This window comes from Ursus arctos, unplaced genomic scaffold (genome assembly GCF_023065955.2).
Source record: "Ursus arctos isolate Adak ecotype North America unplaced genomic scaffold, UrsArc2.0 scaffold_12, whole genome shotgun sequence".
Classification (NCBI taxonomy): domain Eukaryota; kingdom Metazoa; phylum Chordata; class Mammalia; order Carnivora; family Ursidae; genus Ursus; species Ursus arctos.
The window spans coordinates 42,575,242-42,600,392 of record NW_026622786.1 but is presented as its reverse complement, the minus strand read 5'-3'; the positions used below and the strand labels follow the sequence as shown (position 1 = coordinate 42,600,392).

The 25,151-nt window shown below is 39.1% G+C and overlaps 1 protein-coding gene across 3 annotated transcripts in view; it reads left to right on the top strand.

Moving 5' to 3' along the window:
* Window positions 1–200: 200 nt before the first annotated feature.
* AK5 (adenylate kinase 5) overlaps window positions 201–25,151 on the top strand; it is a 233,867-nt gene continuing 208,916 nt past the window's right edge. For 2 of the 3 annotated variants that reach the window (XM_057310548.1, XM_026497778.4), the window contains exons 1-5: window positions 201–619; window positions 5,101–5,287; window positions 10,764–10,931; window positions 15,698–15,867; window positions 15,970–16,083. In XM_057310548.1, the coding sequence (XP_057166531.1) occupies window positions 560–619; window positions 5,101–5,287; window positions 10,764–10,931; window positions 15,698–15,867; window positions 15,970–16,083 (699 nt within the window). In that variant the 5' untranslated portion in view covers window positions 201–559. The remainder of the gene's footprint in view (window positions 620–5,100; window positions 5,288–10,763; window positions 10,932–15,697; window positions 15,868–15,969; window positions 16,084–25,151) is intronic. The other variant, XM_057310547.1, reaches the window with a different exon arrangement.

Genomic DNA, 25,151 nt, shown 5'->3' with positions numbered 1-25,151 from the left:
CACCTGGTTCCAAGTTGCCGCGTCCCCCGGCGGCGCGCGCAGGTCAGCGCCGCGCCCCGGCGGTGGTGTGACTCGGACGGGTGTGACTGCGAGCCCCCCGCGCGCGCCCGTCCCCACCCCCGCACCCTGTGCCCGCCCGCGCAGCGTGACTGGCCGCCGCCGCAGACCCGGCTCCAGGAGGCGCAGAGCGCGGCGCGCTGAGCGGGAGAGGCGAGCGGACTGCTGCCTGGCGTCCGCCCCGCTGTCCTCCCTCCTCCGCTCCCTCCGCCCTTCTCTGGCGGCCGCGCTGCCTGGGAGCCCGGGAAGCCGCTGCTCCAAGCCCGCAGCTCCGGCGCGGGGACCAGCAGCGAGGCGGGGGCGGCGGGAGCGTGGAGACCACAGGCCCCGGGGACCGGAGGAGGGGGGCACTGGCCTGGGCCAGCAGAGCTGAGCGTGGGAGTGTTTGCGCGTGAGATCGAGGGCTGCACGCGTGCTCCGCGCGGACCCCGCCGGCCCCAGCCCAGGTCGCCGCAGCCCAGGAACCTCCCCGCCCGTGCCCCGAGGCACGCGCGGCACAGCCATGAACACCAACGATGCCAAGGAGTATCTGGCCCGGAGGGAAATCCCTCAGCTTTTCGAGGTAGGGGGCCAGGGCTGGCAGACGGCCGGGAGGATCCGGGGAAGGCATGTCCGGGCCTTGGGCGGGGGGGGAATGGAAGCCGCGCCCGGTCCCACCTTGCCGACACGGGACACGGAAGTGAAGAGGCTTGCAGAAGCTCGCTTTCCCGCTTGCCCGGGGTAGTCGCCCTTCCAGCGGGTTGCCGGGGTCCTTGTCCGGTGGCTGGGCTCAGAAGCCCGCATCTCGCAGATCAAGTTTCAGTCTTCCAGGGAAGCAGGTTGCCCCCACCGTACCCCTCGGATGTGGAGGGTGGGCTGCCGGCGTCTGTCGGCCCCGCTTTCTAGGGGCGAGGGCCAGGCCAGGTGGGTACGATGGCGCTCCGGTGCGAGCAGGGACTCGAAGCGGATGGGTCCAGAGCCCTAGCCCCTCCGCGCGCGGAAGGTCAGGACCCCACCGTGAAGGGGAAGTGTGAACGGAAGTAGCCTTCCGAGGGGACAGCTTGGAGGAGAGGGATGAAGATGCAAAAAACAAATCCAAAACCGTCGAGTGCAGCACTATCTCCCGGGTGGCAGGCACCCAGCGCTGCTATGCGCTTTCGGTGAATGAACTCCTGAGCACGTTTTCCGTTGCCTTGGAAGGGATCATTCTCCTTCCTCGCCTTCCCGGCTGTAGCTTTCGCCTGCTTTCTCCAACCCACCTAGAGAAAGCAAGTCCGAGAGAGAGCGGCGAGGCGGTCGTGACTCCTGTTGCTCTGTCTTCGGACCGCATCACCGCATCATCTCCACCAGGGACCCAGCGGATAAGGAACACTTTGGGAATGTGGGAGAGGAGGCTTGAGGATGAACTAGAGGAACCTTGTTAGTTCTAAACCGCAGCCTACGCTTTGGAACCTTTTGCTTCCTTTCCTTTTCTCTATATTTGAATTTTGAAATATTCCTTAATTCTGTGTGCTTTCGGTTGAGAACAAAAGCAAACAAAAAAAAAAATGGAAGCTTGCCAAGCTTCATAGATGAAGACAGATGAATTCCATTCGCTGCAAACCTGGCCTCCCCATCTCTGAAAGATAGACTGTAGACTGATCAGTAAACTAAGGGTCATGAGTTGTTCTTTCTCCTGTTTGGGAGGTTTGTTCTGCTAAAAGGAATTTTAAAACACCATTTGGGAAAAGAATCTGTTGCCTGTTTTCCCAAATTGTCTTTAAAATGGGCCACCATAATTGCAGATGTTCATTTTTTTTCTCACCTCTATAAGCCACCGGTTTCAGGTTGGTCTGAAGCCAAGATTTCCAGGTAAACCACACACTGAGCACAAGCCTGGTTTGTGAAACCCAAATCTAGCAAGTGCCTTACTCATGCTTGAAAAGAATCAGGAGGTGTTGCATAAGGACAGGTCTCGGGCATAGGTAGGATTCTTAAAGAGTTTTCCTTTTCCTTTTTTTTTTTTTTTAATTTTCAGAAAGTAAATATGGAGCCGAAGAGTTGAAGGTTTTGTCATAAATATTACTACTGAGATCAATTTCATTTTTATACTTCTAAAAGAATATTTAGAAACATCTGCAGGAATATCACCTGATTGCAAAGTGCTGCTTAATAGTATGTCTGTTTTCTTTATAAATGTGGGTGCTGTTTTTCCTTCTTGGTAACCACAGAGATTTTTGATAGTTTGTTCATGAAAATCTACACTGTGTGTGCAAATAAGTGATGGCTGGCAATTTTGTCCAGGCATTCTGTTGTTTTGTTTTTCTGCATATGAATGGGACATTTTAAAATAGTGTACACCCAGAAAAGAAGTCCACTCCCTTAGGCGAAATGCAGTAATACAGTGTACTTAAATGCAATCCTGGACAATTGGAAGATGGAAAAAGATTTCTGGTGACCTCCGAAGACTCCATCCTACCCGTAAGAGTCTGTGCTTTATTCAGCACACGACAGAAGTAAAACCTGCCAGTTCTCCATGTAATAAGCATAGACAGCAAAACCAAATGCTTTGTTTCCAAACTGGATTTTCTCTGTCAAACTGTAATCATGGTATGCAAAGTTTCTAACTATACAGAGTTTATCAATTAGGTATCTATCAAACCAAAAACATTGCCTTGGCTGTAGATTTTAGACATCATTATAGACCAAGCAATTGATTATTGAATCTACATACTATCAAACAACTAGATGTATCTACCTGACCATTTCAGATTTTGTCCTGACTTGAAACATCACATGCACTAAATGGGATATCTCTGATAGGTTCAATTTTAAAATGTGTTTCCATATTTTAGAGTAGATGTTTAAAATAAAAACCATTTTCCCCCTGATATTGTCATGATTTCTTGGCTCTGGCTAACCTTAGGGTGTATGTATTGATCTTATACTACTGTGTGTTAGAACAGAGATTTACAATTAATTTGAATTCTGGTGAAAGTCAAATTAGATTATTCAGGTTCTCAAATGATTAACTCAAAGAGACTGAATAATAATGTCTGTTGGTTATCTTGGATCCCTGATGGTGGCTGGCTATTAGAAGGAAGGGTTAAAATTATCCATGGAGTGGAACTCATTCCTTCTAAAATTAGTACCCTTTGGGGAGTTAGATTTCTTTAGAGAGGCTGGAAATGTATATTTTCCAGTAAAAAAAAAAATTTCATTGAGTATGTTCACTCATTTAGGCAATAATAGGGATTAAAAAAAAGAGAGAGACCTTGAGTGATTCATATTTTAGTTGGTTTATGTATGGGGCACAGATAATCTGGAATTTTCTTTTTATCCCATATCATATTTTTGCAAGATATAGAGAGAGGAATATGTGGGTTTTGAAATCAGAAACATTGAGTTGAAATCCTGGGCCTACAAATTGCCAGCAGAATCACCTTGATCAACCCATTAACATCCCTGAGCCATGGTTTCCTAATCTATAAAATGGGATAATAATACCACATAGGGCTGAGAGTGCATTAGGTGAGCTAAGGCATACAAAGACAGAGAGTAAGCACTGCCACAGTTAACTATATTAACAGGAATGTGAGGAGTTAAATACAATGTGTGTGTCCGTGTGTGTCTGTGCATATGTAACACACAGATCTTGACACACAAACTGAATGTGGATGCCCAGATTAGTTTTTTCCTCTCCCTCTGCAGTGGAACTCCTCTCAGCACTCTAACCCATACTATTTGGGATTTGAGAGAACAAATGTTCCTAGAAAGAACTACCTACCACTTTGAGCAAATTGTGCAAGAATAATTTGAAAATAAAATACTGTATTTAGCAAAGATGTCAGCCTTTCAAAGTGTGTGTGTGTGTTGTACATTAATAATGTATATTGTTGATAATAATCCTCTATGCTTTTTCCATGAAATACTGTAAAGGAAAATATTTTGCATATCAGTCCAGTTCCCAGGAGTCAGCATTTCCAAATTTATAGCATTTTTAGAAACTAGTACACGTGACACATCAGACACCAGGTTTTCCTCTATAACCTCAGTGGATATTGTGATGACTTACTATATATCAAATAGCATTTTTTTAAGTCTCAGACTATGTTTTGAGTAAAATCTTTTTCCTAATTAGAAAACAGTCCAATATGCACCTACCATGTGCCAGGGATAGTGTCAGGGGCTAGAGACTGAAAAATAAAAAAGACCCACTCTGTGTTGTTGAAGAGTTTACAGTTTAGAAGATGAGACCAACACATACACTGATGGTTTCAGTATAAATGACAGGTAAGATTTTTTTTTTTTTCTGGGTAATAAGGAATGCCACGGAATAGGTCCACAGGCCGACCTGGGAGCTCAGGGGAGGCGTCCTGATCATAATATTAACTAAAACCACCAACGTCTATTGAGTATTTACTATGCGCCTGGCCCTCACTATGCACTTTACAAATACTAAATTCTTAATCCTTAAAAACTCCCTGGGGTAGGTGAAACTCCATTTTACAAATGAAGAAACTGAGGCTTGGAGACTTTAAGAATGGGTAGGAATAAGACAAATAATGACTGGAGCATTTTTACACACTGCACTTCATCTCACTTTGATAGGGTGACTCCATTTTATTTTATTTTTTTTTTTTAAGATTTTATTTATTTATTTGACAGAGATAGAGACAGCCAGCGAGAGAGGGAACACAAGCAGGGGGACTGGGAGAGGAAGAAGCAGGCTCCCAGCGGAAGAGCCTGACGTGGGGCTCGATCCCAGAACGTCGGGATCACGCCCTGAGCCAAAGGCAGACGCTTAACGACTGAGCCACCCAGGTGCCCCGGTGACTCCATTTTAAACTATGTAGTTGTCTGAATTGTTTAAAAGGCAGAGAATGCTGAGCTGAACACTAATGGTCAAGAATTTAGGGGTTATCTTAATTACTCAGCAGGTCATAATTCCACCTCTAATCGTTCATTAAAAAAACAAATGCAAAGAACAAAAGCAACCCAGAATTTGAAGATGGGACATACAACTATTTTAACAAGGGTAGTTTTGGAATCTGTTTTATATGAGCGTATTTTGTTGTATTTCAGAGCCTTTTGAATGGACTGATGTGTTCTAAGCCTGAAGACCCAGTAGAGTACTTGGAAAGTTGTTTACAGAAGGTCAAGGAATTAGGTGGCTGTGACAAGGTGAAGTGGGATACATTTGTCAGCCAGGAAAAGAAGACCTTACCTCCGCTCAATGGAGGACAGTCACGGAGATCCTTTCTAAGAAATGGTAATGTATATGTAGAATAATGGTTTATAGTTACCAGCAGTTCTCCTTAAAACACATCATACACACTGTAGGCAGTTACTTATTTTACTAGGTTTCCAAAAGCCTGGAAAGATTTTTGGCCCTGGAACATGATTAATCTCGCTGCTCCGAATTCTAATCACCTTTGTGATAAGACAAACAAAAGTAACTGCCACTGTCCAACACCTCCCTAAAGGCTTAATGCAATTTTGTGTTTTTGACTTCATTATTTTGCAAAATGAATTCCATTAGCAAACTATGAATTTTTCTTAAAATTGCAAATAAGAGTTTCCCAAATAAATGGATAGACAAAATAGCTATTATGTAACAATTCAACATTTCTTAATTAGCTGGGAAGAGCTTGGCATAATATGTTTCCTAACTCAGAGTTCATATTAATGCATTTGCATAAATGCATATTAAGTTTATACTAGTTAATCCAACAAGTATTTATTAAGCAGCTACTGAATGCAGCATATTAGATTAGGCATTTTTGGATGCTATAAAAGAAGTAAAATACATGAACTTGTCTAGCAATTTTAAGACTAGTTTGGAACTAAGAACAGTTCAGTAGAGGAGATTCATGGTGTATTCTAATAGCTTTCTGAACACGCTTATCATGCTTATCAAAATGCTCGTGCTTGTCAAAATTAGTGGTTCAACATCAGCCAACCACCTTTTAGGCTGTGGTTGAAATTGAGAAGTATAGTAGTATGTGCAGTATGGAATCATTTCCAGAGGAAACTAAGTTTTTTCTTTCCCAGTAGCCAAGATCATTATACTTTCACAATTTACACCACTTTCAAAAATTGTACCATGAAATGTTTTAGCTATATAGACAGAATTTGCAGTATTTATAATACAAGTATTTGTAATAAATACAAGAGGGAAATAAACTTCAGTTTATTTTATTTAGTCATGAGGCACTTAAATTTTATTTGAATGCAGTGTGGGGGGAAAAGTCATAGTGTGTTAATTTTTTAAGAAACACAAGCAGAAACAACATTTTCTCAGAAGCATCTCCAGAGAACAGAATCCTTCTTAATCCATGCAGGAATCATCACTAGTTGATTAAGAGGCCTGAATGCTCAAGTGACAGGTGCCTCTGAGGCACACCACTTAGTAAATTTCTGCTTTGGTGAACAAAATGACGTTTTTGTGGGCTTGAAGGGTTCATGTACCTTCCCAAGATGGCTAACTTACTTCTCTGTGTGTTGTTACACTGTTAGAATCTGGCTCATGTTAAATACATGCACCATGCCCTTGTTTAATCAAGTGAGAGAAGTATGGGGAATCATTTCTAAACCTTAAAGCACTAACAAACTTTAGGTATTACTGGATTTAGTCTAAAATATTCTTATACTTTTAAATTTAAATCTAAGAGAATATGACATCCCCTTAGTCCAAAAGCTGCTCTCAGACTAGGTATGAAAAGTGACTGTTTTGCGACAAAATAAAATCCGAATGCTTCTATTTCATACTGCTACTTGGCTTGATTATACATAGAAGCCAGGCAAGCCAAGTGTATAATAGGGAACAGTGGGGACTGTGGTCAAATAAGTGAGAACAGTCGTTGTCTAAAGGCAGTCGTGTACAGATTTCGGAAAAATGTTGAGCTGAACAAAACACATCTATCAGGCTATATTGGGCCCACAAATGACCAGTTTGGAACTCCTCATTTAGCAGGATAAGCTAAAATAGGAATAGAAAATGTAGGTTTAACTTTCATTAGAATTAAAATTGTTAATTTTAGAATCTCCATACCTACTAATACTTTACTGGAATTCCTTCTCAGTGATCTTTTAATTAATCATCAAATAGAACCTTTCAATGTACTATGATGACAAGAATGCCTTATTACATTCCTATATCTAGGACACATGCTGAAAGACAGAAAACGGTTTCTAAATGGATTTTTCCGTAATAATAACATTTTATTTTATGAAATGCTTTGCATACTTGTGCTTTGTAAATTTTAGCTATAATTTATGGAATAGATTATTAAATTAAAGGAAACTGATAACTTCCCAGTAACTTAAAGCATCATGATTATTTCTAGAAATAAAAAGTGATTCGTGCATATTTTGCTGAAATACTGATATAGCTATGCTAATATATAATTATCATGAAAAAATAATCTGTGAATTAAAACATTTGAATCATGTAGGCAGATTACTTTCATACATAAAGCTATGATAAAAAGCAAGGATAAATTATTGACTAAAAGGATGTTACTATCAATGTAAGATAAGCATCATTTTTTTCTGCCATATGTACACAACTGAATAAATAATTTGTTGTGAATAAAAGTTCTGATCCCATAGCTCCAAATATCTGTAGAGCTTCTGTTCTGGAATATCTCATTGTCATCTTATACTCAACATATTTGGAAGCAAGCATAACATATTTGCTTCAAAACCAGCACTCTTTCCTTTTCTTATTTCGATGAAGTCAGTAGTCAGTTGAGCATTAAAATAACCACTCATTGAGCACTACTATTGTCAGACATTCTTTTAGGACTGAGGATGTAGCCACTGAGAAAGAACAAATACGGTACCTGCCCTCATGGAGTGACTTACAGGGTATTACGCTAAGTGAAATTAGTCAGTTAGAGAAAGACAAATACTATATGATTTCACTCACGTGTGGAATTTTTTGTCTGTCTTTTGTTTTCTTTTTCACTCGTGTGGAATTTAAAACAAAACAAACAAACAAAACAAAAGAAACAGAATCCTAAAACAGAGAATAAACTGATGGTTGCCAGAGGGAAAGTGGGTGGATAGATGGGTGAAATAAAGGGGATTAAGAGTACACTTATCTTGATGAGCACTGAGAAATGTACGGAATTATTGAGTCATTATGTTGTACACCTGAAACTAATACCACACTATGTTAATTATACTTCAATTTAAAAAATAAAAAATAAAATATTGAAATAAATTAGAAAGAAATGCTTCACAAATAACTATAGGAGTGTAGATAGTGAACACCCTATACAGGTATGATATATATGTATCATATATATATAGTATATACATATAAAAATTATGTGTATATATGTATATATAGGCATCATATGTATATAAATCATATACATATATGCTATACATAAAAATTATTTAGAATATAGTGCTGAGGTTATTTAAAAAATTTTTATAAGAGATGTTAATCAGGAATAATTGTTGTAATAAAAATAATGAAGTTGTGATCATTTTGACTATGGAATAAAAAATGTTGATGGTGAAAAAAAAATATATATATAATTAGAAGCACAGCAGGTGCTATAGGAAATACCATATGCTATAGGATCAACCATATTAACAGGGGAATGGATCCAACCTAGGCTGGGGTTCAGGGTAGGCTTCCTGGAAGAAGTGATATGCTAATGCTTGGAGACAGAAGGCTGGGTGGGTGTTAGCTAGAGAAGGATGGAGGAGTTTGAGTAGATACCAGGGAGTAGAGAACAGGGGTCCTGACATAGAGGAAGAGCGTATGATACAGACAGGAGTGAAAGAAGCCCACTATTTCTGGAAGCAGAAGAGAGACGGCAGAAAGATGCTATATGAAAAGCAACGTGTTCCTTATTCACTTAGACTTGAAACCTAGTCATTGTTTTTGTAATATCACCTCCTTTCATGTCACAGATCTCAATCCTAACCATGTTTTTCATATCTAACCACTTGTGTCCATTTCCCATACTACCCCTCTAAGTGAAGCCCTCATTTCTCGCCTGTGAATTACTGTACCTGACTCCTAGCTGCTATTCTTTCTGCTCCTCATCTCCCTTCTAACCACTACCAGATTAATCTTCCTAAAAAACATATTTCATATTTAATTATGTCACTGCTCTACCCCTCCCCCCAAAAAAACCTATCCGCTGGTTTTCTACCATTAAAGCTAAACCCTTTACCGTGGTTGTCAAGGCCCTTCACCCTGTGGCCACACTCTGCCTACGCATCTTCTGGCTTTTCTCTATGGGAAGCCATCTATTCCCTTTGTTAACAATTCAACAAATATTTATCAGACACTGACTATGTGCCAAGCACAGCTCTAGATCCCAGGGATACAGTCCCAGATAAGTAAGGTCCCTGCTTCATGGAACTGAACATTCTAATGGGAGAAGACAAACAATAAATGGAGACCTTTCAGATAGTGAAATAGTAGATGCTATGTAGAGCATTATTAGAGTGATGTCCTTGAAATTAGGTGGCTACTTGAGATTTAAAAGTCAGTAAAGTTCTCTTATAGGAGCTGTCATTTGAGCGAAGGTGTGAATGGCAAGCAGCAGACAGCCATGGGATTGCATTGGGAAGAGCACTTCAGGCAGTGGATTGTGGGGACAATTTGGAAGCAGGCAGACCAGTAAGGAGTCTATTATAGTAGTCCAGGTAAATGATGGTGGCTTGGGCAAGAGTTGTGGTAGTGGAGATGAAGAAAAGAATATGCATTTGGGATATGTTTTGGAGATAAAATCTATGGCAATAGATGTGAAGAGTGAAGGAAGAAAGTAATTGAGGATAATGCCTAGAGTTTTGTTCTGTGTTGGGTGAAACAATTTAATTTCAAGGCAAAATAGGATACTGCTGTCAGTGTCTTTCCTATCATAAACCCTTCCCAGAATTTTCTAAAGAATATCCACTATCATTGCAGACTACTCTACTCCTTTCATGGAACTAGAGTGAGTCCAGCAGAATAGTAGTCAGTGACCTCATTTATTGTATCAACAGAGCACGAAAAGTTCTACCTTATCAACACCCCAGAAAGAGATATGAACATGATGACATACTAAAATCCAGTTGTCCCCATAGTTAAATCCCTCATGGAAAGCCAATTGGCTCCTGTTTCTTTTATGCAGGTGCCTTTTGGGTAGTTAGGGCTTCTCTGTGCGCCCCAGAATATTGACACACAGGGTGAGGAAGGAAGGAGCCATGAACTATAGGAACCATGGCTGAGCCTTGAACAACACGGGAGTTAGCAGCTGCATAATGTTGTGAAAGTTGTGAGGTTGTATACTATACAACTGTGAGGAGCACCATTTGCAGAGATCAGGATATATACAAACTACCAAGCAAGATTAGGCTGTACTTAAGAAGGTTCCTCCAAACAGGGGTTGGCAAACTGTAACCCATGACCTGAGTCTGACTCCTTACCTGTTTTTATAAATAAAGTTTTATTGTAACATAAACTCATCCATTTGCTTATATATTGTCTATGACCACTTTCTTGCTACCATGGCCAAATTCATCTAGTTCAGTATGAGACTGTTCAAAGTTCAAAATATCGAATGTCTGGCCCTTTAAGAAAAAGTTTGCAGACCACTCACAAGATGGGGTCTTCTTCCTGTAGAAAAAAATCAAACTCATTTAGTTTGAAAATTTTTCTCTACTAATTGGCTAAGTACAAAAAATGTTTTATTATGCTTTTTTTCCCGTTTCAAAGTTATCTTATTCTTTTGCAGTAATGCCTGAAAATTCAAACTTTCCATATCGGCGGTATGATCGGCTCCCTCCAATCCATCAATTCTCCATAGAAAGTGATACGGACCTCTCTGAGACTGCAGAGTTAATTGAGGAGTATGAGGTTTTTGATCCTACTAGACCTCGACCAAAAATCATTCTTGTCATAGGTATGAGGACAGAAAGCAAAATTCTTATACTATTGCTGTCTTTGCTTATATATTTACATTTCAAGAAATTATGTTAATTATGTGTACTTGCAAATACTAAGTTGGGTAATGACAAACAATAGAAACAAAAGCACAAGAGACAACAGATAGAAATACTTTTAGCATAATTTTCAAGAAAACAATTATTATAATTACATAATCTAATGCCAATTTTACTTTTATAGAATCTCATTACCATGTCCTAGAAATTCTCTATAATGTATTGAAAGTATTCTTCTCAAAATTTATCATCCTATGGTTTTATCTTTTTAATTTTTTTTTTTAAAGATTTTATTTATTTATTTGACAGAGATAGAGACAGCCAGCGAGAGAGGGAACACAAGCAGGGGGAGTGGGAGAGGAAGAAGCAGGCTCATAGCGGAGGAGCCTGATGTGGGGCTCGATCCCATAACGCCGGGATCACGCCCTGAGCCGAAGGCAGACGCTTAACCGCTGTGCCACCCAGGCGCCCCTATCTTTTTAATTTTTAACATAGATAACTGAATCCATTAGAAGTTTTCTAAACATATGTTTTTTTCTTTTTAACTCAACAAATCAAATTTTTATTCACTATTAACTTCAGAGGGTAATAATAATAATATGTTGGTAAAGACTCATATAAATGAATCTTCCATATGGCAAATTGGCACCTAAAAGAAAATCTAAGTTTTGATGTTTCAGACAATCAAATGTAATAGAATAGTATTTTACATAGCACATAACATCTGAGTATTAATCAAAATAATAAAAACAGTTACTTTTTGACGTTGTTTACTATGAATGAGTATGAAAACACCAGTCTGATGTCATTTCGCAAGGAATGGATATGGAAATTGTTGAAAGTCTTTTGCAAAATGCATTTTTGACCATTCTCGCAAATTCTAACTTCCTCAAAATCTGTAAAAATCATGAGGAGACCTGTGAACATGCAATATGTCATCATTGTCTCACGTTCCAGTTTGACTCAGCTTTCACAGAGATGACCAAAAGCGAAAATCGAGTGTGAAATGTTCAAAGCTCTTCTTGTCAGTAATGTTAACAGAGAGCAAAATGAATACAGCCCCCATGCAAAGAATTACTGTTTGCAGAAGTTATAATGATGATGGCAACTAGAAAAAAAAGCATGCAAATAAACATACCAAGCTATAACAAGAATTTAAGTTCACCAGACCAGAAGGAGTGACATTGGTCCATCTGTCAGTGTAATGAAAATGAAATTGCAAATATATTTAGTCCTGAATTGTTTAAAATAATATTGTAGAAAGTATAGAAACTGGCTTTCTAAAAGTCATTATTCTTATGACATATGGTAGCCTCTATTATGCCATAAATCTTTTTCTGTTCTTGAAATGGAATGTTGTATGTGTGTGTGCTTAAAAGTTTGAGGTCCTTACCTAGAAGATAAGGAGATGCTTTATTAAAACATAGAGCTACAGGTGAAGAATAATTGGAAGTTATTTTGCTCTTTTATGATGAAATATTCTTTCAATTTTGTTGTTCTTGTTGCTCTTACTTAAATTTTGGTGATTATTAATAGGATAAACAAATGGAGGCTTGATTGTCCATGAAAAAGGTGTAATACCAAAATGCTCTTCTGTAAAACAACTATATAAATTTTTGTGCACTGTGAATTTTATATGAAAAGACTAAAATATTTCAATACACTAAGATCTTTGGAGAAGATATAAATGCTTCAAATCTCCTCCACTTCAAAGAAATCTACAGTTCTTTTTTACTCAGTAAAATCAACTGGCTTCCCAAGAGTGTGATTCTGGCTTTAGACTTACACACTATAAAGTTTTATGTATGCCAGGAATGATGCAGAACCAATGAGTGTAAATAAATTTTAGATTTTAGAGGATTGAGATCTGAGAAGAAAGGAAAAGCTGAACCTTAAGTTATCCGAGAAAATTGGGGCAATTTTATGACTTTTTAGGAATTATACTGTACCTGAACCTTACAAATTTGTGTTGGTACAAGCCTTAAAAAAGAGTGGAAGAGGTACAAATACCCACATGGTATTACATTCAAATAAACAAAATTTCCTTTCTGGTGATGCAGAATTTTTTTAAAAGCTAGCCTTCTCGGCACAGTCATGAAATCTAAAGAGTTAGAGTTAGAGTTATAAAATCTAAGAGTTAGATGGATCCTAATATTTATAAGTATTAGAGATAAATAAATAGAATAAAATTAAGCTCACTCTGGTTTCACAGAGAAAAATGTGAACTTAATTTGTTGATCAAACCCATCTAATAAATTAATGCTATTCTCTTCCATTATGCTAATCATATGTTTGTGTCGTCTGCTGTTTGCTTCCATTAGTTGACAAAAACCTTTTTTCTTGAAGGTGCCATAACTTTTTTAGCATGCTTCATTTTTTTTTCAATTCAGTGGGATTTATAATCTCTATGTTTGATGGTTTGTGAGATTAAGTGTGGAAATACAGTTTATGAAAGATAACTTTCATTCTTCAGGGATCAGTTAGCTTAAATTTGATGGATTTATTCATGTAATTTTTTATTTCAAGCCAATCCATGAACTGCACCATAGGTTAATAGGCCAGAAACAGCTATTTAGAACAAAAACTTACTTCCTATTTGCAAAGTAATGAATTTGATCTAGTAGTAGTTCATAGTGTTAAATCGAATAGGATAGAATTTAGAGTTTCTTAGAAAGAGAATGGTTAAAACTGCAAACAAATTCCTATCCTGCCTTTAATAAAGCAGTAAAAAAGGTGAGAGCCACATGTTATTAGGTGTATTACTTGGTATTGAGGTTCAGAAATGATTCGCATTGATCTTAGAATTCTGTGCTTTTTGTTTGTTTTTTAAAGATTTCTTTATTTATTTGAGAGAGACAGACAGAGCAAGCAGAGGAAGAGGGAGATTAGCACACTCCCCGCTGAGCAAGGAGCCTGAGAACAGACTCCATCCCAGGACCCTGATATCATGACCTGAGCCAAAATCTAGAGTCTGACACTTACCCAACTGAGCCACACAGGCACCCTTGCACTCTAAAATTTTTAAAAAGGAAATAAGCCCTGGCCAACTAAGTCTACTCATTCAGAACTCTCCTTAGAAAAAAAACAAATAAGGGGCGCCTGGGTGGCTTGGGACGCCTGGGTGGCTCAGTTGTTAAGCGTCTGCCTTCGGCTCAGGCCGTGATCCTGGAGTCCTGGGATCGAGCCCCACATCAGGCTCCTCCGCTGGAAGCCTGCTTCTTCCTCTCCCACTCCCCCTGCTTGTGTTCCCTCTCTTGCTGGCTGTCTCTCTCTCTGTCAAATAAATAAATAACATCTTAAAAAAAAAAAAGTAAAAGAACAAAACACCAGTCTTTCTTTTTTACTTATACCATTTGCAAAAAATAATTACTAAATAATTTTGTATAAAATGACTTCTACTCCCCCCCAAAACTTGATACATTGAATTAGTAGGGAGAACATCAATTCACTTTTCTATTGAATTTTTATTTTCAATATTGCTTAATAAATTATAGTTATTTTCAGTGACTATTACCAAAACATTTCATTACTTATTAGACATTGACCTTTAAAAATATTTTGTCTGCTGTCAATAATTTATGCTTAAATACTTGAAAATATTTCATTTTGATAATTACTAAGAAGTAACAAATCGGGGCACCTGGGTGGCTCAGTTGGTTAAGCCTCCGACTTCAGCTCTGGTCATGATCTCAGTGTTCTGGGATCCAGCCCCCAGTCATTGGGCAACATGCTCCACGGGGAGTCTGCTTCTTGCTCTCTTTCTCCTTCTGTCCCTCCCCCACCCCCTCCTCTGGCTCTCTCTCTCTCATATGAATAGTGCCTTTAAAGAAAAAAAAAAAGAAGTAACAAATCAAAATCAGACTGGGCTGATTGCTATGTGCTTTATTTAGAAATTTGTTCAGACTTTAGATTCCAATTGGTCTAGGTTGTTTAGAAATATAAATTAAAATAATCCAATATGATAGGAAATAAAATCTGAGGCATATATTTTAAAATTATTTTAGGACTTAAGCTTCTAAAAAGTAAATGGTAATTACTAACGATTAATATTGAGTAAGGTTGCAAAATGTTGTTTACTTCACACTAATGTATCACAAAATTGAAATTATCATGAGCTGTATGAAATTGTTCTGCTTTAAGAACCTAGTCCATTCACTCTGTATTCATTGCATTAAACTCCTTTGGAATTTAAAGGAGATGAGGCAAGGAGACCCATGAATGGAGTTTAAAAAAAAAAAAGATTTAAATAAACTGTGTCAATATTGATGTCCCTTTGGGTTTAAAAATAATTGTTACATTTCACCAAATTGCACATTAGCTCTTTGTTGGCATGGAACACATTTCTGTTATTTTGATCATTGTCTCTTGTGTCCCATAGATTTTTCTTTGATTACAGAGGAAAAAACAATTAGGTTTTATAAAGAAGAACACGAAACAGTTTCTTTCAACTGTGTTGCCCAATTTTCTAAATTAGTTATCTACTAAAATAGGTAAAGGAAAAAATGTCTCTTCCATGTAATAAAGTTGATCATAATTCTGTCTTTCCTTGGTTAAGTCGACCCTTGCTCTGCACTCAGAGTTAGCACTGAGAATGGTGCCGGCGTGGAGCTGCCCACCCTGCTGATGGTCATCCAGGCTCTGCCTCTCAGGGTAGAGGTGGTAGCAGTATAAAAAGGAGTTTCTTCTTGTATCAGAAGGTCTCAGTTTTGCCTGTTTTAAATAATAGGTGGTCCAGGAAGTGGAAAGGGTACCCAAAGTTTGAAAATCGCAGAACGTTATGGATTCCAGTACATTTCGGTGGGAGAATTATTAAGAAAGAAGATCCACAGTGCCAGCAGCAATAGGAAATGGAGTCTTATTGCCAAAATAATTACAACCGGAGAATTGGCCCCACAGGTACTGCTGCGTAATTTGCTTCTATTCTGCAAAGATTTTTATACCAGTGGTGAGTGTAAGCTTAACTCTGGTTTTTCATCTTTTTTTTTTAATTTATAAAAGGAAACAACGATTACAGAGATAAAACAGAAATTGATGCAAATACCTGATGAAGAGGGCATCGTTATCGATGGCTTTCCAAGAGATGTGGCCCAGGCTCTATCTTTTGAGGACCAAGTAAGAATGTCTCTATATTTTAAATGACCTATTTTCGCTTACAATTTTGAGATTTAAAAAGAAAAAAAAAGATTTCTTGGAAGACTTGCTGTTATTCTGAAAGAATTGTGGTCTGAAAACAGGAAAGTACATCAGTATGGGTTGGCAGAAGGTCATTTCCTTGGCATGCACGCCTAAAAATTGGAGACTGTTTCTGCAAAAAAAGAAAAAATAAAACCTAATAATAGAATTCATTATTTTCATTTAAAAAATGCTAATCTGTCTAAATTTTATTTCAAGATACTTTACCTAAGATTATATTTTATTCCATCCACTGCCCTCCTCTCCTAAGAAAAAGAAACACTGTTGAGCTGGTTATAGACCCTTCGAGGCCCTTTTCTGTACTTAAACACACTCACAGACATGCATGTACATGTGTGCAAGCTCACATACGAATGCATTTTTAAGTTTCATGGCTATTTCCAAATGGTCTTCCAAAAAAGACTTTTCCAAGATATAGTCCCATCAATATTGAATGAAGTATATTTCTCCAGATCCTTTCCAACTGGATAGAATTTATATTTAAGATTTTTGCCAACCTGATAAGTAAGAAACAGTATTTCATCTTTTAAATGTACATTTCTTGAGTTACTACCAGGGTTAAGTATGCTTTCTTTTAAATGTACATTTCTTGAGTTACTACCAGGGTTAAGTATGCTTTCAGATGCTTTATTAAGTATGCTTTCAGATGCTTTATTGACGATTTGTATTTCTTATGTGAATTACCTGCTTTCCTTTGCCTATTTTTCTATGGGCTTTATCTTTTTTCTAATTTAAGTAAGCTTTTAACATATTACAGATATGATATCAGAGAGAACAAAGTCAAATAAGATGTAAATTTATGTGTCATATGAAAGAAGTCTGGGGTTAGGCAGTTCAAGGCCCAGGAGTCGGCTTCATAGAGCCTCTGAATACTCAGGTTAACTGTCTGGGGACATCTGTTGTGCTGGAGTGTCTTTCTCTTCTCCTCAGGTTTCCCTCTCCCACAGTAGTCCAGAACCTCCTGTGCTTTCTCAGTTTAAGGACTTGGGTCTAATTGCTCTGGCCTTGACGAGAGAAAAACTAGAAAAATCAATTTTTTGTTGTTGCTGTTGCATCTCCTGATGTTGCTGTTGAAAATGGGCACTATGGCAGCCGTTCCATGTGATTCTTGGCTATTGGTGAAGGCCCGAGAGGCAAGGCAGTCATTCCCACCCAAACCCGGGCCACCCTGTGTATTGAATGACATGCACTAGGCGCGAGCACAAGCAGCATGTGATTTTTTTTTCTCTATTGTCTTTTGAACATACTGTGAGTCTCTTTCTTCTCCCCTGAATAATAACTCAGGTAGATCTCATAGCTTTCCTGGTCACTTTAAATATTAACAGTTAGGGGTGCCTGGATGGCTCAGTTGGTTAAACATCCAACTCTTGATTTGAGCTCAGGTCATCATCTCAGGGTCATGGGATGGAGCCCCGTGTCAGGTTCCACGCTCCACGGGGAATCTGCTTGAGATTCTTTCTCTTTCTCTCTCCCTCTCCCTCTGCCCTCTCCCATTTCCAAAATAAAAAATAAGTGAATCCTTAAAATAGTAACAGATAGTCTCACTCTCCAGTATTAAAAAGCCCAGTCCATAATTATATCTCAATAAAGCTGGGGAAAATTTTTTTCATTGAAAAAAAAGTCCAATATAAATTAAAAACTTCAGTTTTTCATCCAGTTTAGCATATGTCTTCTTGGACCTGGTTCAGCCTCAGAAACCCAAAGTGATGTCTTAGACTCCTGGAATTGTTTCTCATGTGGCTTACAGTGGGGCAGGTAGTGGGGAGGGGGCAGGAAACATGTAGCTTTCTGGCAACTCTCTGGATACCTGACCAATCTCCATCTTCTCCTACAAAGCCTGGACACGGGGATGGGCCAGGTATCATAATACTGGTTGGGGACACCTGTTAGCAAGTTCTATAGAATGGTCTGGTATCTCTCTGTAATATATGCAATCACTTGCATTTACTATTCTCAGCCATTCTTGCGAGGCTGGAAAAGTTCAATTTAACAACTTTCTTAGGTTGGCGTTGCAATAGCCTAGGGTTTCTTGGCCACTGCAAGCAGAACAGTTGTGCTGAGGTTGATGCCATCACTGCCAAGTTGCCGGAGTTCAGAGGGTGCAGAGGCAAAGCTGAATGTTTATTTAAAGCAAAGTGTTAGGGTCAGGCCTGATTACTCCGTACCCTATGTAGTCTTCAGCTCTTGTGGTGTCTCTTTTTCTGGTACCATTTCTGACACCAAATGTATGAGGGTTTTCCCTACCAATTCTCCAACCCTCAACACAAGCAAGACATCTGATAATTGCATTCAACTCTGACACTAAATATCTGAATTAGTATGGACCCTACCGGTTAAGGGCTCAGTCCCACCAGACTGCCCCCGCTTCAGAGGTCAGTAACAAGTTCCAGGGGCCACCTGTATTTCTGTCCAATCACTTATAAATCCTGGGGTTCCCACAACACCCTCATCAGTTTCAGTAATTTGCTAGAGTGACTCATAGAACTCAAGAAAATGCTTTACTTACACTTAGGAAATTATGACAAAGGTACAACTCAGGAACAGCCAAATGGAGGACATGTGTATGGCACGGTGTGGGATTGGGGACGCAGAACTTCCATGCTCTTTCTGGGTGCACCACCCTCCCAGCACTTCAACATGTTCACCAACCTGAAAGCTCCCCAAACTTCATTGCTGAGTTTTTCTAACCCAATCTTTCTCCTTCTTCCTGGAGACTAAGGAGTCGGGCTGAAAGTTCCCACCTTCTAATCTCATGTTTGGTCTCTCTGCCAGCAAACTCTCATCCTGATACTATTTTGGGCCCCGCCTGAGTCACTTCATTAGCTTAGACTCAGGTATGGTCAGAAGGTGCTCATTATGAACAACAGGAGACACTCCTATCACTCAGGAAATGCTGAAGGTTTTAGAAGCTCTGTGCCAGGAATCAGGGAAAACGACTAAATATGTATTTTCATTATACCACAACTCCTCAACGTTTTTCTTTAACTAGCTTTTTTGTGTCCAGATTGACTGGACAGCTTTTCTCCTTGAGGTCATTTAGGGACCATGGTTCCTTCCACATTGTTGTTCTGCCGTCTCCTGGGATGCTCTCATCATCTGTAGGGACGAACCAGGGTTGCCACTACATATGATTTCCAGCTGGCACGTAAGGGGAAGAGAACGTAAACGTCTGAAGTCCTGGATCTGGAGAGGGGCAGCTATCATTTCTGCTCACATTGCGTTGTTCAGAATTTAGTCGTGTTGTAATTGTGAGGCAGGCTGGGAAGTATAATCCAGCTGGGTGGCCAGGTGCCTGCCTACAGTTCTGTAACTACGGAAGGATAGGAGAACTAACTAGCAGCTTCTACCATAGTTTGCCCTTCTGGCCATCCAGATATCGGCACACTCCCGTCTTCCCACCATAGAATGTACTCACTCCCTCCCCAAGGAAAACACACCGAGTCCCATCATCTAGATCCAAAGTCAGGAATCTCTACTCAATGTACCGTTCTCTCCATTAAGTACACATGTGACTCTTCAGCCACATACAAACGGAGCATCACATTGTCTTTCCTCCCTGCCACCAGTGGATAGTGGAGGAACAAGACCAGGAGAAGTGAAAGAAAGGCTCCTGTTCAGAAAAGGGAAGTCGGGAAATACGTATGGTAGTCACTGAACCATAGCAAATAACAAATCCTTTCCCTAGCAGTAGAGCGATTTCAACTCCTAGTTCTCTATTGTCTTCTGAAGCCCTTAGCCTTCTGAAAAGTTCTTCGTGTCCATTATCCTGCATGGCCACATCAAAGTATTTGTTGGAGACTATGCCTTCTTTGGGAGCTGTTCTTAACTTGTAAAACAAAAACAAGCTTTTTCTGGCTAGGCTTATGGTTGCTTTGGTAAAACCATTTCCTCAAAAATTTGGTAAGTATCTTCTCTTTTTGATACCAGTTAGTTCCATGTGCTGGTAACGACACCCAAAGTTCTTTTCTAGATATAGATATTAAGCTGCTTTGTTTCTTTGTTTTCTCATTTTGATGGTAGTTACTTTGAGACCATATAAAGCAACAGGCAGCATCCTTAATCTGGGTTTTTCCTCAAGGCTGGGTCCCTTTTTTGGAAAGCTGGAGAGAGTGTTAACAGGAATCTTTTAAGCAACGGTAGCCTAGTCTTCTGCTCTTTGGAGGTGTAGAAGCAGTTGATTTTTTCAACCTGATAAGTTTACTGAACACTTTCTTTTCTCTTTATCTGTTTGCAAATTGGTCAATTCTTTCTCAGGTTTTCTATTTCTTGTTTTTTTTTTTTTTTAAAGATTTTATTTATTTATTTGACAGAGATAGAGACAGCCAGCGAGAGAGGGAACACAAGCAGGGGGAGTGGGAGAGGAAGAAGCAGGCTCATAGCAGAAGAGCCCGATGTGGGGCTCGATCCCAGAACGCTGGGATCACGCCCTGAGCTGAAGGCAGATGCCCACCCGCTGTGCCACAACTATTTCTTGTTGTATGTTGCTAAATGCAATAGAGAACAGTCAACACATATGACCATTCTAGCTCTTTCTGGTCATTTCTTCTCTGGCTGTGGGCTCCATAGGAACATGGTCTACCTTCCAAATTATCACAGGTAATATTTGTACCAAATATTTTGCAATGGCATATCGAGTGTCATTAGTTTTCCAGCCTAAAATTTCTTGCTCTTATTACCCAAGTGAATCAATGCCACGTAATTTAGTGTTTGATATAATAGTGCCCCACCTATATGACTATTGTCTGTATTATTTAGAGTAAATCCAAGATGCTGTAATAAAAAGACACAATGGCACAGTGACATAGCACGGAAACTTATTTCTCTTGTATGTAATGGCTGCACTGTGAATGAGGGCAGAGAACCTGCAGCCCATAAAGTCATTCAGAGATGCACGTCATTGTTCCTCTAGGTCCTAGGGCAATGGTTCTCAAATTTTTTTGGTCACAAGACCCTTTGACACTTTTAAAAATTATTGAAGACCTCAAAAAGCTTTCATTACATGGGCTGTATCTACTGATATTTATCATATGAGAAATTAAAACAGAAATTTAAAAATATTTATTAAGTCATTTTATTAAGTCATTTTAAAATAACAGTAAATCCATGCAGGTTAACATAAATAACACATTTTTAAGAAAAGTAACCATATTTTCCAAAACAAAAAATTAGTGATAAGAGAAACATTACATTTTGCAAATCCCTTTAATTTCTAACAATAAAAGACAGCTGGGTTCTTATGTCTGCTTTTGCATTCCAACTGCTGTGATATCACACTTCACGTAACCACTGGAAAACTCCATTGTGCATTTGTGAGACAATGAAGATGAAAAAGACATGTAATTTGTTAGTATAAAAATAGCTTTAACTTGGGGCGTTCCTGAAAGGGTCTCAAGCAGTCTTCAGGGGTCTCAAGAGTGCACTTGGAGGACCCTGGGACATGTTTGACATTTGCATGGCGAAAGCGAGATCTGCCATGCCATGTCCCGTGGCCAGCTTCCAGCTGGTTGAAAAGGGACAAAAGTGCAAAAGGCACATGCTCACCTTCTTAAGTCCCAGACCCCAAGGTGCACACATTAGTCTTCACAGTCCTTTGATGAGAACTGAAGTCACATGGCTACATCCTAACTTCAAGGGCCATTGGACAATGGAGTCACATGTGCAGACATGGACTTGCCTACAGAACTTATTATGGAAGATGGGAAAACAGATTTTGAGAGACAACCAGCAGTTTCCACCACAAGCAGCATACTTTCTTTCCCACCCTTATTTCTCAGCCTAACAGCTGAGCTCTCCCAGTCCTCAGCCTGCCATTGCAGGGAGTGGGGAGGAGATAGAGATGCTCATTACCGCCAGAGCGTAGCCCTGGTCTCCTCCTTGCATTTGGCAGTAGGACCTTACTATCTGAAAAATTTCTTCTCACCTTCCACCTGATTGTCAAAAAGAAATAACAGGTCAGTGAGGGGAAAGGAATCAAGGTGGGTAAAAATGGGAAGTCTGAGATCTTTTCATCACCAAGCCAACGCACTACATAGCCAAGATTTTGCTAGATAGCCCAGAGTCCAAGGTGAAAACCTAAGCAAAGTGTTTTTTTAAAGGTTGTAGAATTTCACAGTTCATGGGATGAACCTCTGTACTAGATTTATGTACTGAGGATTTATTACAAACAGTAAAGCTGAAACCAATAAGAGCTCAAAGGTGCTATTTTTGAAAACGGAGGAGGAAAGCCTATACTAAATCTTTTTTTTTTTAATCTGATAGTAATTAACAATATATTCAACTATCTGGCTCTAGCTAATTTTCCAATTTTATGTATGTACCTCTGCATTTTACATGCTGGACTTCCTCCTATTTCTCACAGTGACTTGCTCCTGCTATTTCCTCAGTGCAATTTATATCATCCCCTAAGTTGTTTCTTTCACTGTGCGTTCTGTTTTGAGCTCTATCTGTGTTGATACAAATAGACTTAACTCATTCTTTTAATTGCTTCATAATGTTCCATTCTATAAATATATCCAATAAGCAGGCGATAAGTTGCGTTAATATTTCTGCTATTGCCAACAATACTATGACCAACATCCTTGAACACATCACCCTTTGCATATGTCAAGAAGATCTCTCAGGAATATTTCTAGAAATGGATTTTCTAATGTAGAAGGAATGTGTGTGTGTGTGTGTGTGTGTGTGTGTGTGTGTGTGTGTAGTTTTAAATCTATATTTTAGATTTTTTAAAATAGGATGTTAAAAAGTGGTCCCATAAATTTATGACTCCTTTTTTTCCCCATTTCTCCACACCTCACCAATACTTAATTTCAGATCTTTCTATTTTAGGTTATCCGATGGATTAGAAATGTAAATGTTTTGGCATTGCTATTTTATTTTGCATTCTCTTAATCTCTAGTGACCTGAAATGTTTTTTAAATGTGCTTGTTGGCTAATTGTATCTCCTTTTTTGAGAATTGCCAAAATATAACCTTGTCACCTTTTTTTCTGATATGTTGTTTGAGGTTTTTTTTATTGATTTGGACATTCTAGAAACTAATCTTTTGCTGTGTATTTTGATTATATTTTTTTCTATTTATATTTTTCCAAATCATGACAGAGAAACATACAAAATCATGTCCTGTCTTTTGTCCTATGGAAGTTTTAAATTTTAATGCAGTAAATTTATCAGCATTTTTTTTTTTTTTGGCTTTTACATTTAGATCTTAAGAAAATGTTCCCTGCAGTCTCATAAAAATATTCTACATTTTTGTGTTTATTTTAAATTTTGTTTTGAAGGTTCAGGTATTTATTCTATCTACATTAATTGTTGTGCACAATGTGAGGTAGATATAGAATTTTATTGTATGTGTTAAGTGGAAATGAAAAATGTATCCAGTCGTCCAAAGATTACGTGTTGCCTAGTACATATTTTCCTCATTGAAGTGACTTATTTCTGGACAGACATGGGTCTGCTTTGTCTCTTTATATTTTTCTGCATCAATATCATGGTTTCAATCAAAGAACTCTAAGTTATATCCTGATGCCTAAAGAACAATCTCTTCCCCTTCTTCTTTTCTGAGTTGTCTATGCCTATATATTTATTGTTCTTTATGAATTTTAGAATCGATTTGTCAGACACATAAAAAAAAACCTTGAGATTTTATTTAAATTTCAATATAGATCATTTTATATAGAGATTAATTTTCAGAGAACTCACATCTTCCCACCCATGAACATCGCCCTGTCATTTCATTTATTCAGGTCTTGGTTTATGCTCTTCAGTAAGTAAAGTTTTATAGTTTTCCATAGAAAAGTCTTGTACACTTTTTGTTGGTTTTGTTCCTGGTTTGCTGCTATTAGAAATAAGCTACTTTTTTCCTAACCAATTCTCAGTTGATCTTTGTGGCATTTTTGTGTTAGTGAGTGTGTCTGTCTGTCTGTCTCTCCCCCGAGGTAGGCTTCTGTTCTGTCCTTAGGGCAAAGCGGTCCTATTCACGCTGTAAACTTCCTTCCATTCTTTTTATTTTCCCACCATTCCCACTCTCATGACCCCCACACCTGCCCTGCTACCTTAATATATTTCTTTACCGCGTTGGGGTCTAGTAAGTGTTGATTTGATGTGCAAAACAAATATTAGTGTCATGAATATCCAGAAAAGGAAGGACTCAAGTGACTGCTTCAAAAGTGATCTTGAGGGGCGCCTGGGTGGCACAGCGGTTAAGCGCCTGCCTTCGGCTCAGGGCGTGATCCTGGCGTTATGGGATCGAGCCCCACATCAGGCTCCTCCGCTAGGAGCCTGCTTCTTCCTCTCCCGCTCCCTCTGCTTGTGTTCCCTCTCGCTGGCTGTCTCTATCTCTGTCAAATAAATAAATAAAGTCTTTAAAAAAAAAAAAAAAAAAAAAAAAACAAAAGTGATCTTGAGTTCAATCCCTCAGACCCTCATCTAAATCAGTGGAGTTGGTTATAATGTCAACGGAATACAGTGGGTTCTGACTCCATTTACTATGTGCTTTTGACGGATTGACCAACCCTCTTGAGGCCTCAGTGTTTTCCTTTGAAGAATGAAGATAATAAGACCACACAGGGTTATTGTAAGATTAAATATGATCACGTACTTATAGTTCTTAGCACAATGCGTGGCTCATAGTGACCGCTTAACAAAAAGATGTGATTATTACTATTAGATATGGTGAGGATAAATATTCCATAGATTTGTACAGCGGAAGGGCCCTCACCAGCTCTCCCTTCCTTTTGTCAGAAGCTTTGAAGGTAAAAGGACCTTCGGGTTCCTTCCGGGGGAACCTTCAAATTGATTGATGCAGCCCTCAGAGGCCGCCTTGAGGTGTTAAGGCAGCCCAGAGCAGCTCTGCTTTTATTTTATGTTCTGAGGTTCCACGTAAAACTCTGTTGAAAGAAATTTTTCTTGTTCTAAAAATGGCTAGAACCACTTCAGTAATCTGTCAGCTAGAGTCCGGGGACATTCACAGTGTGGGGCAGAAGCACTT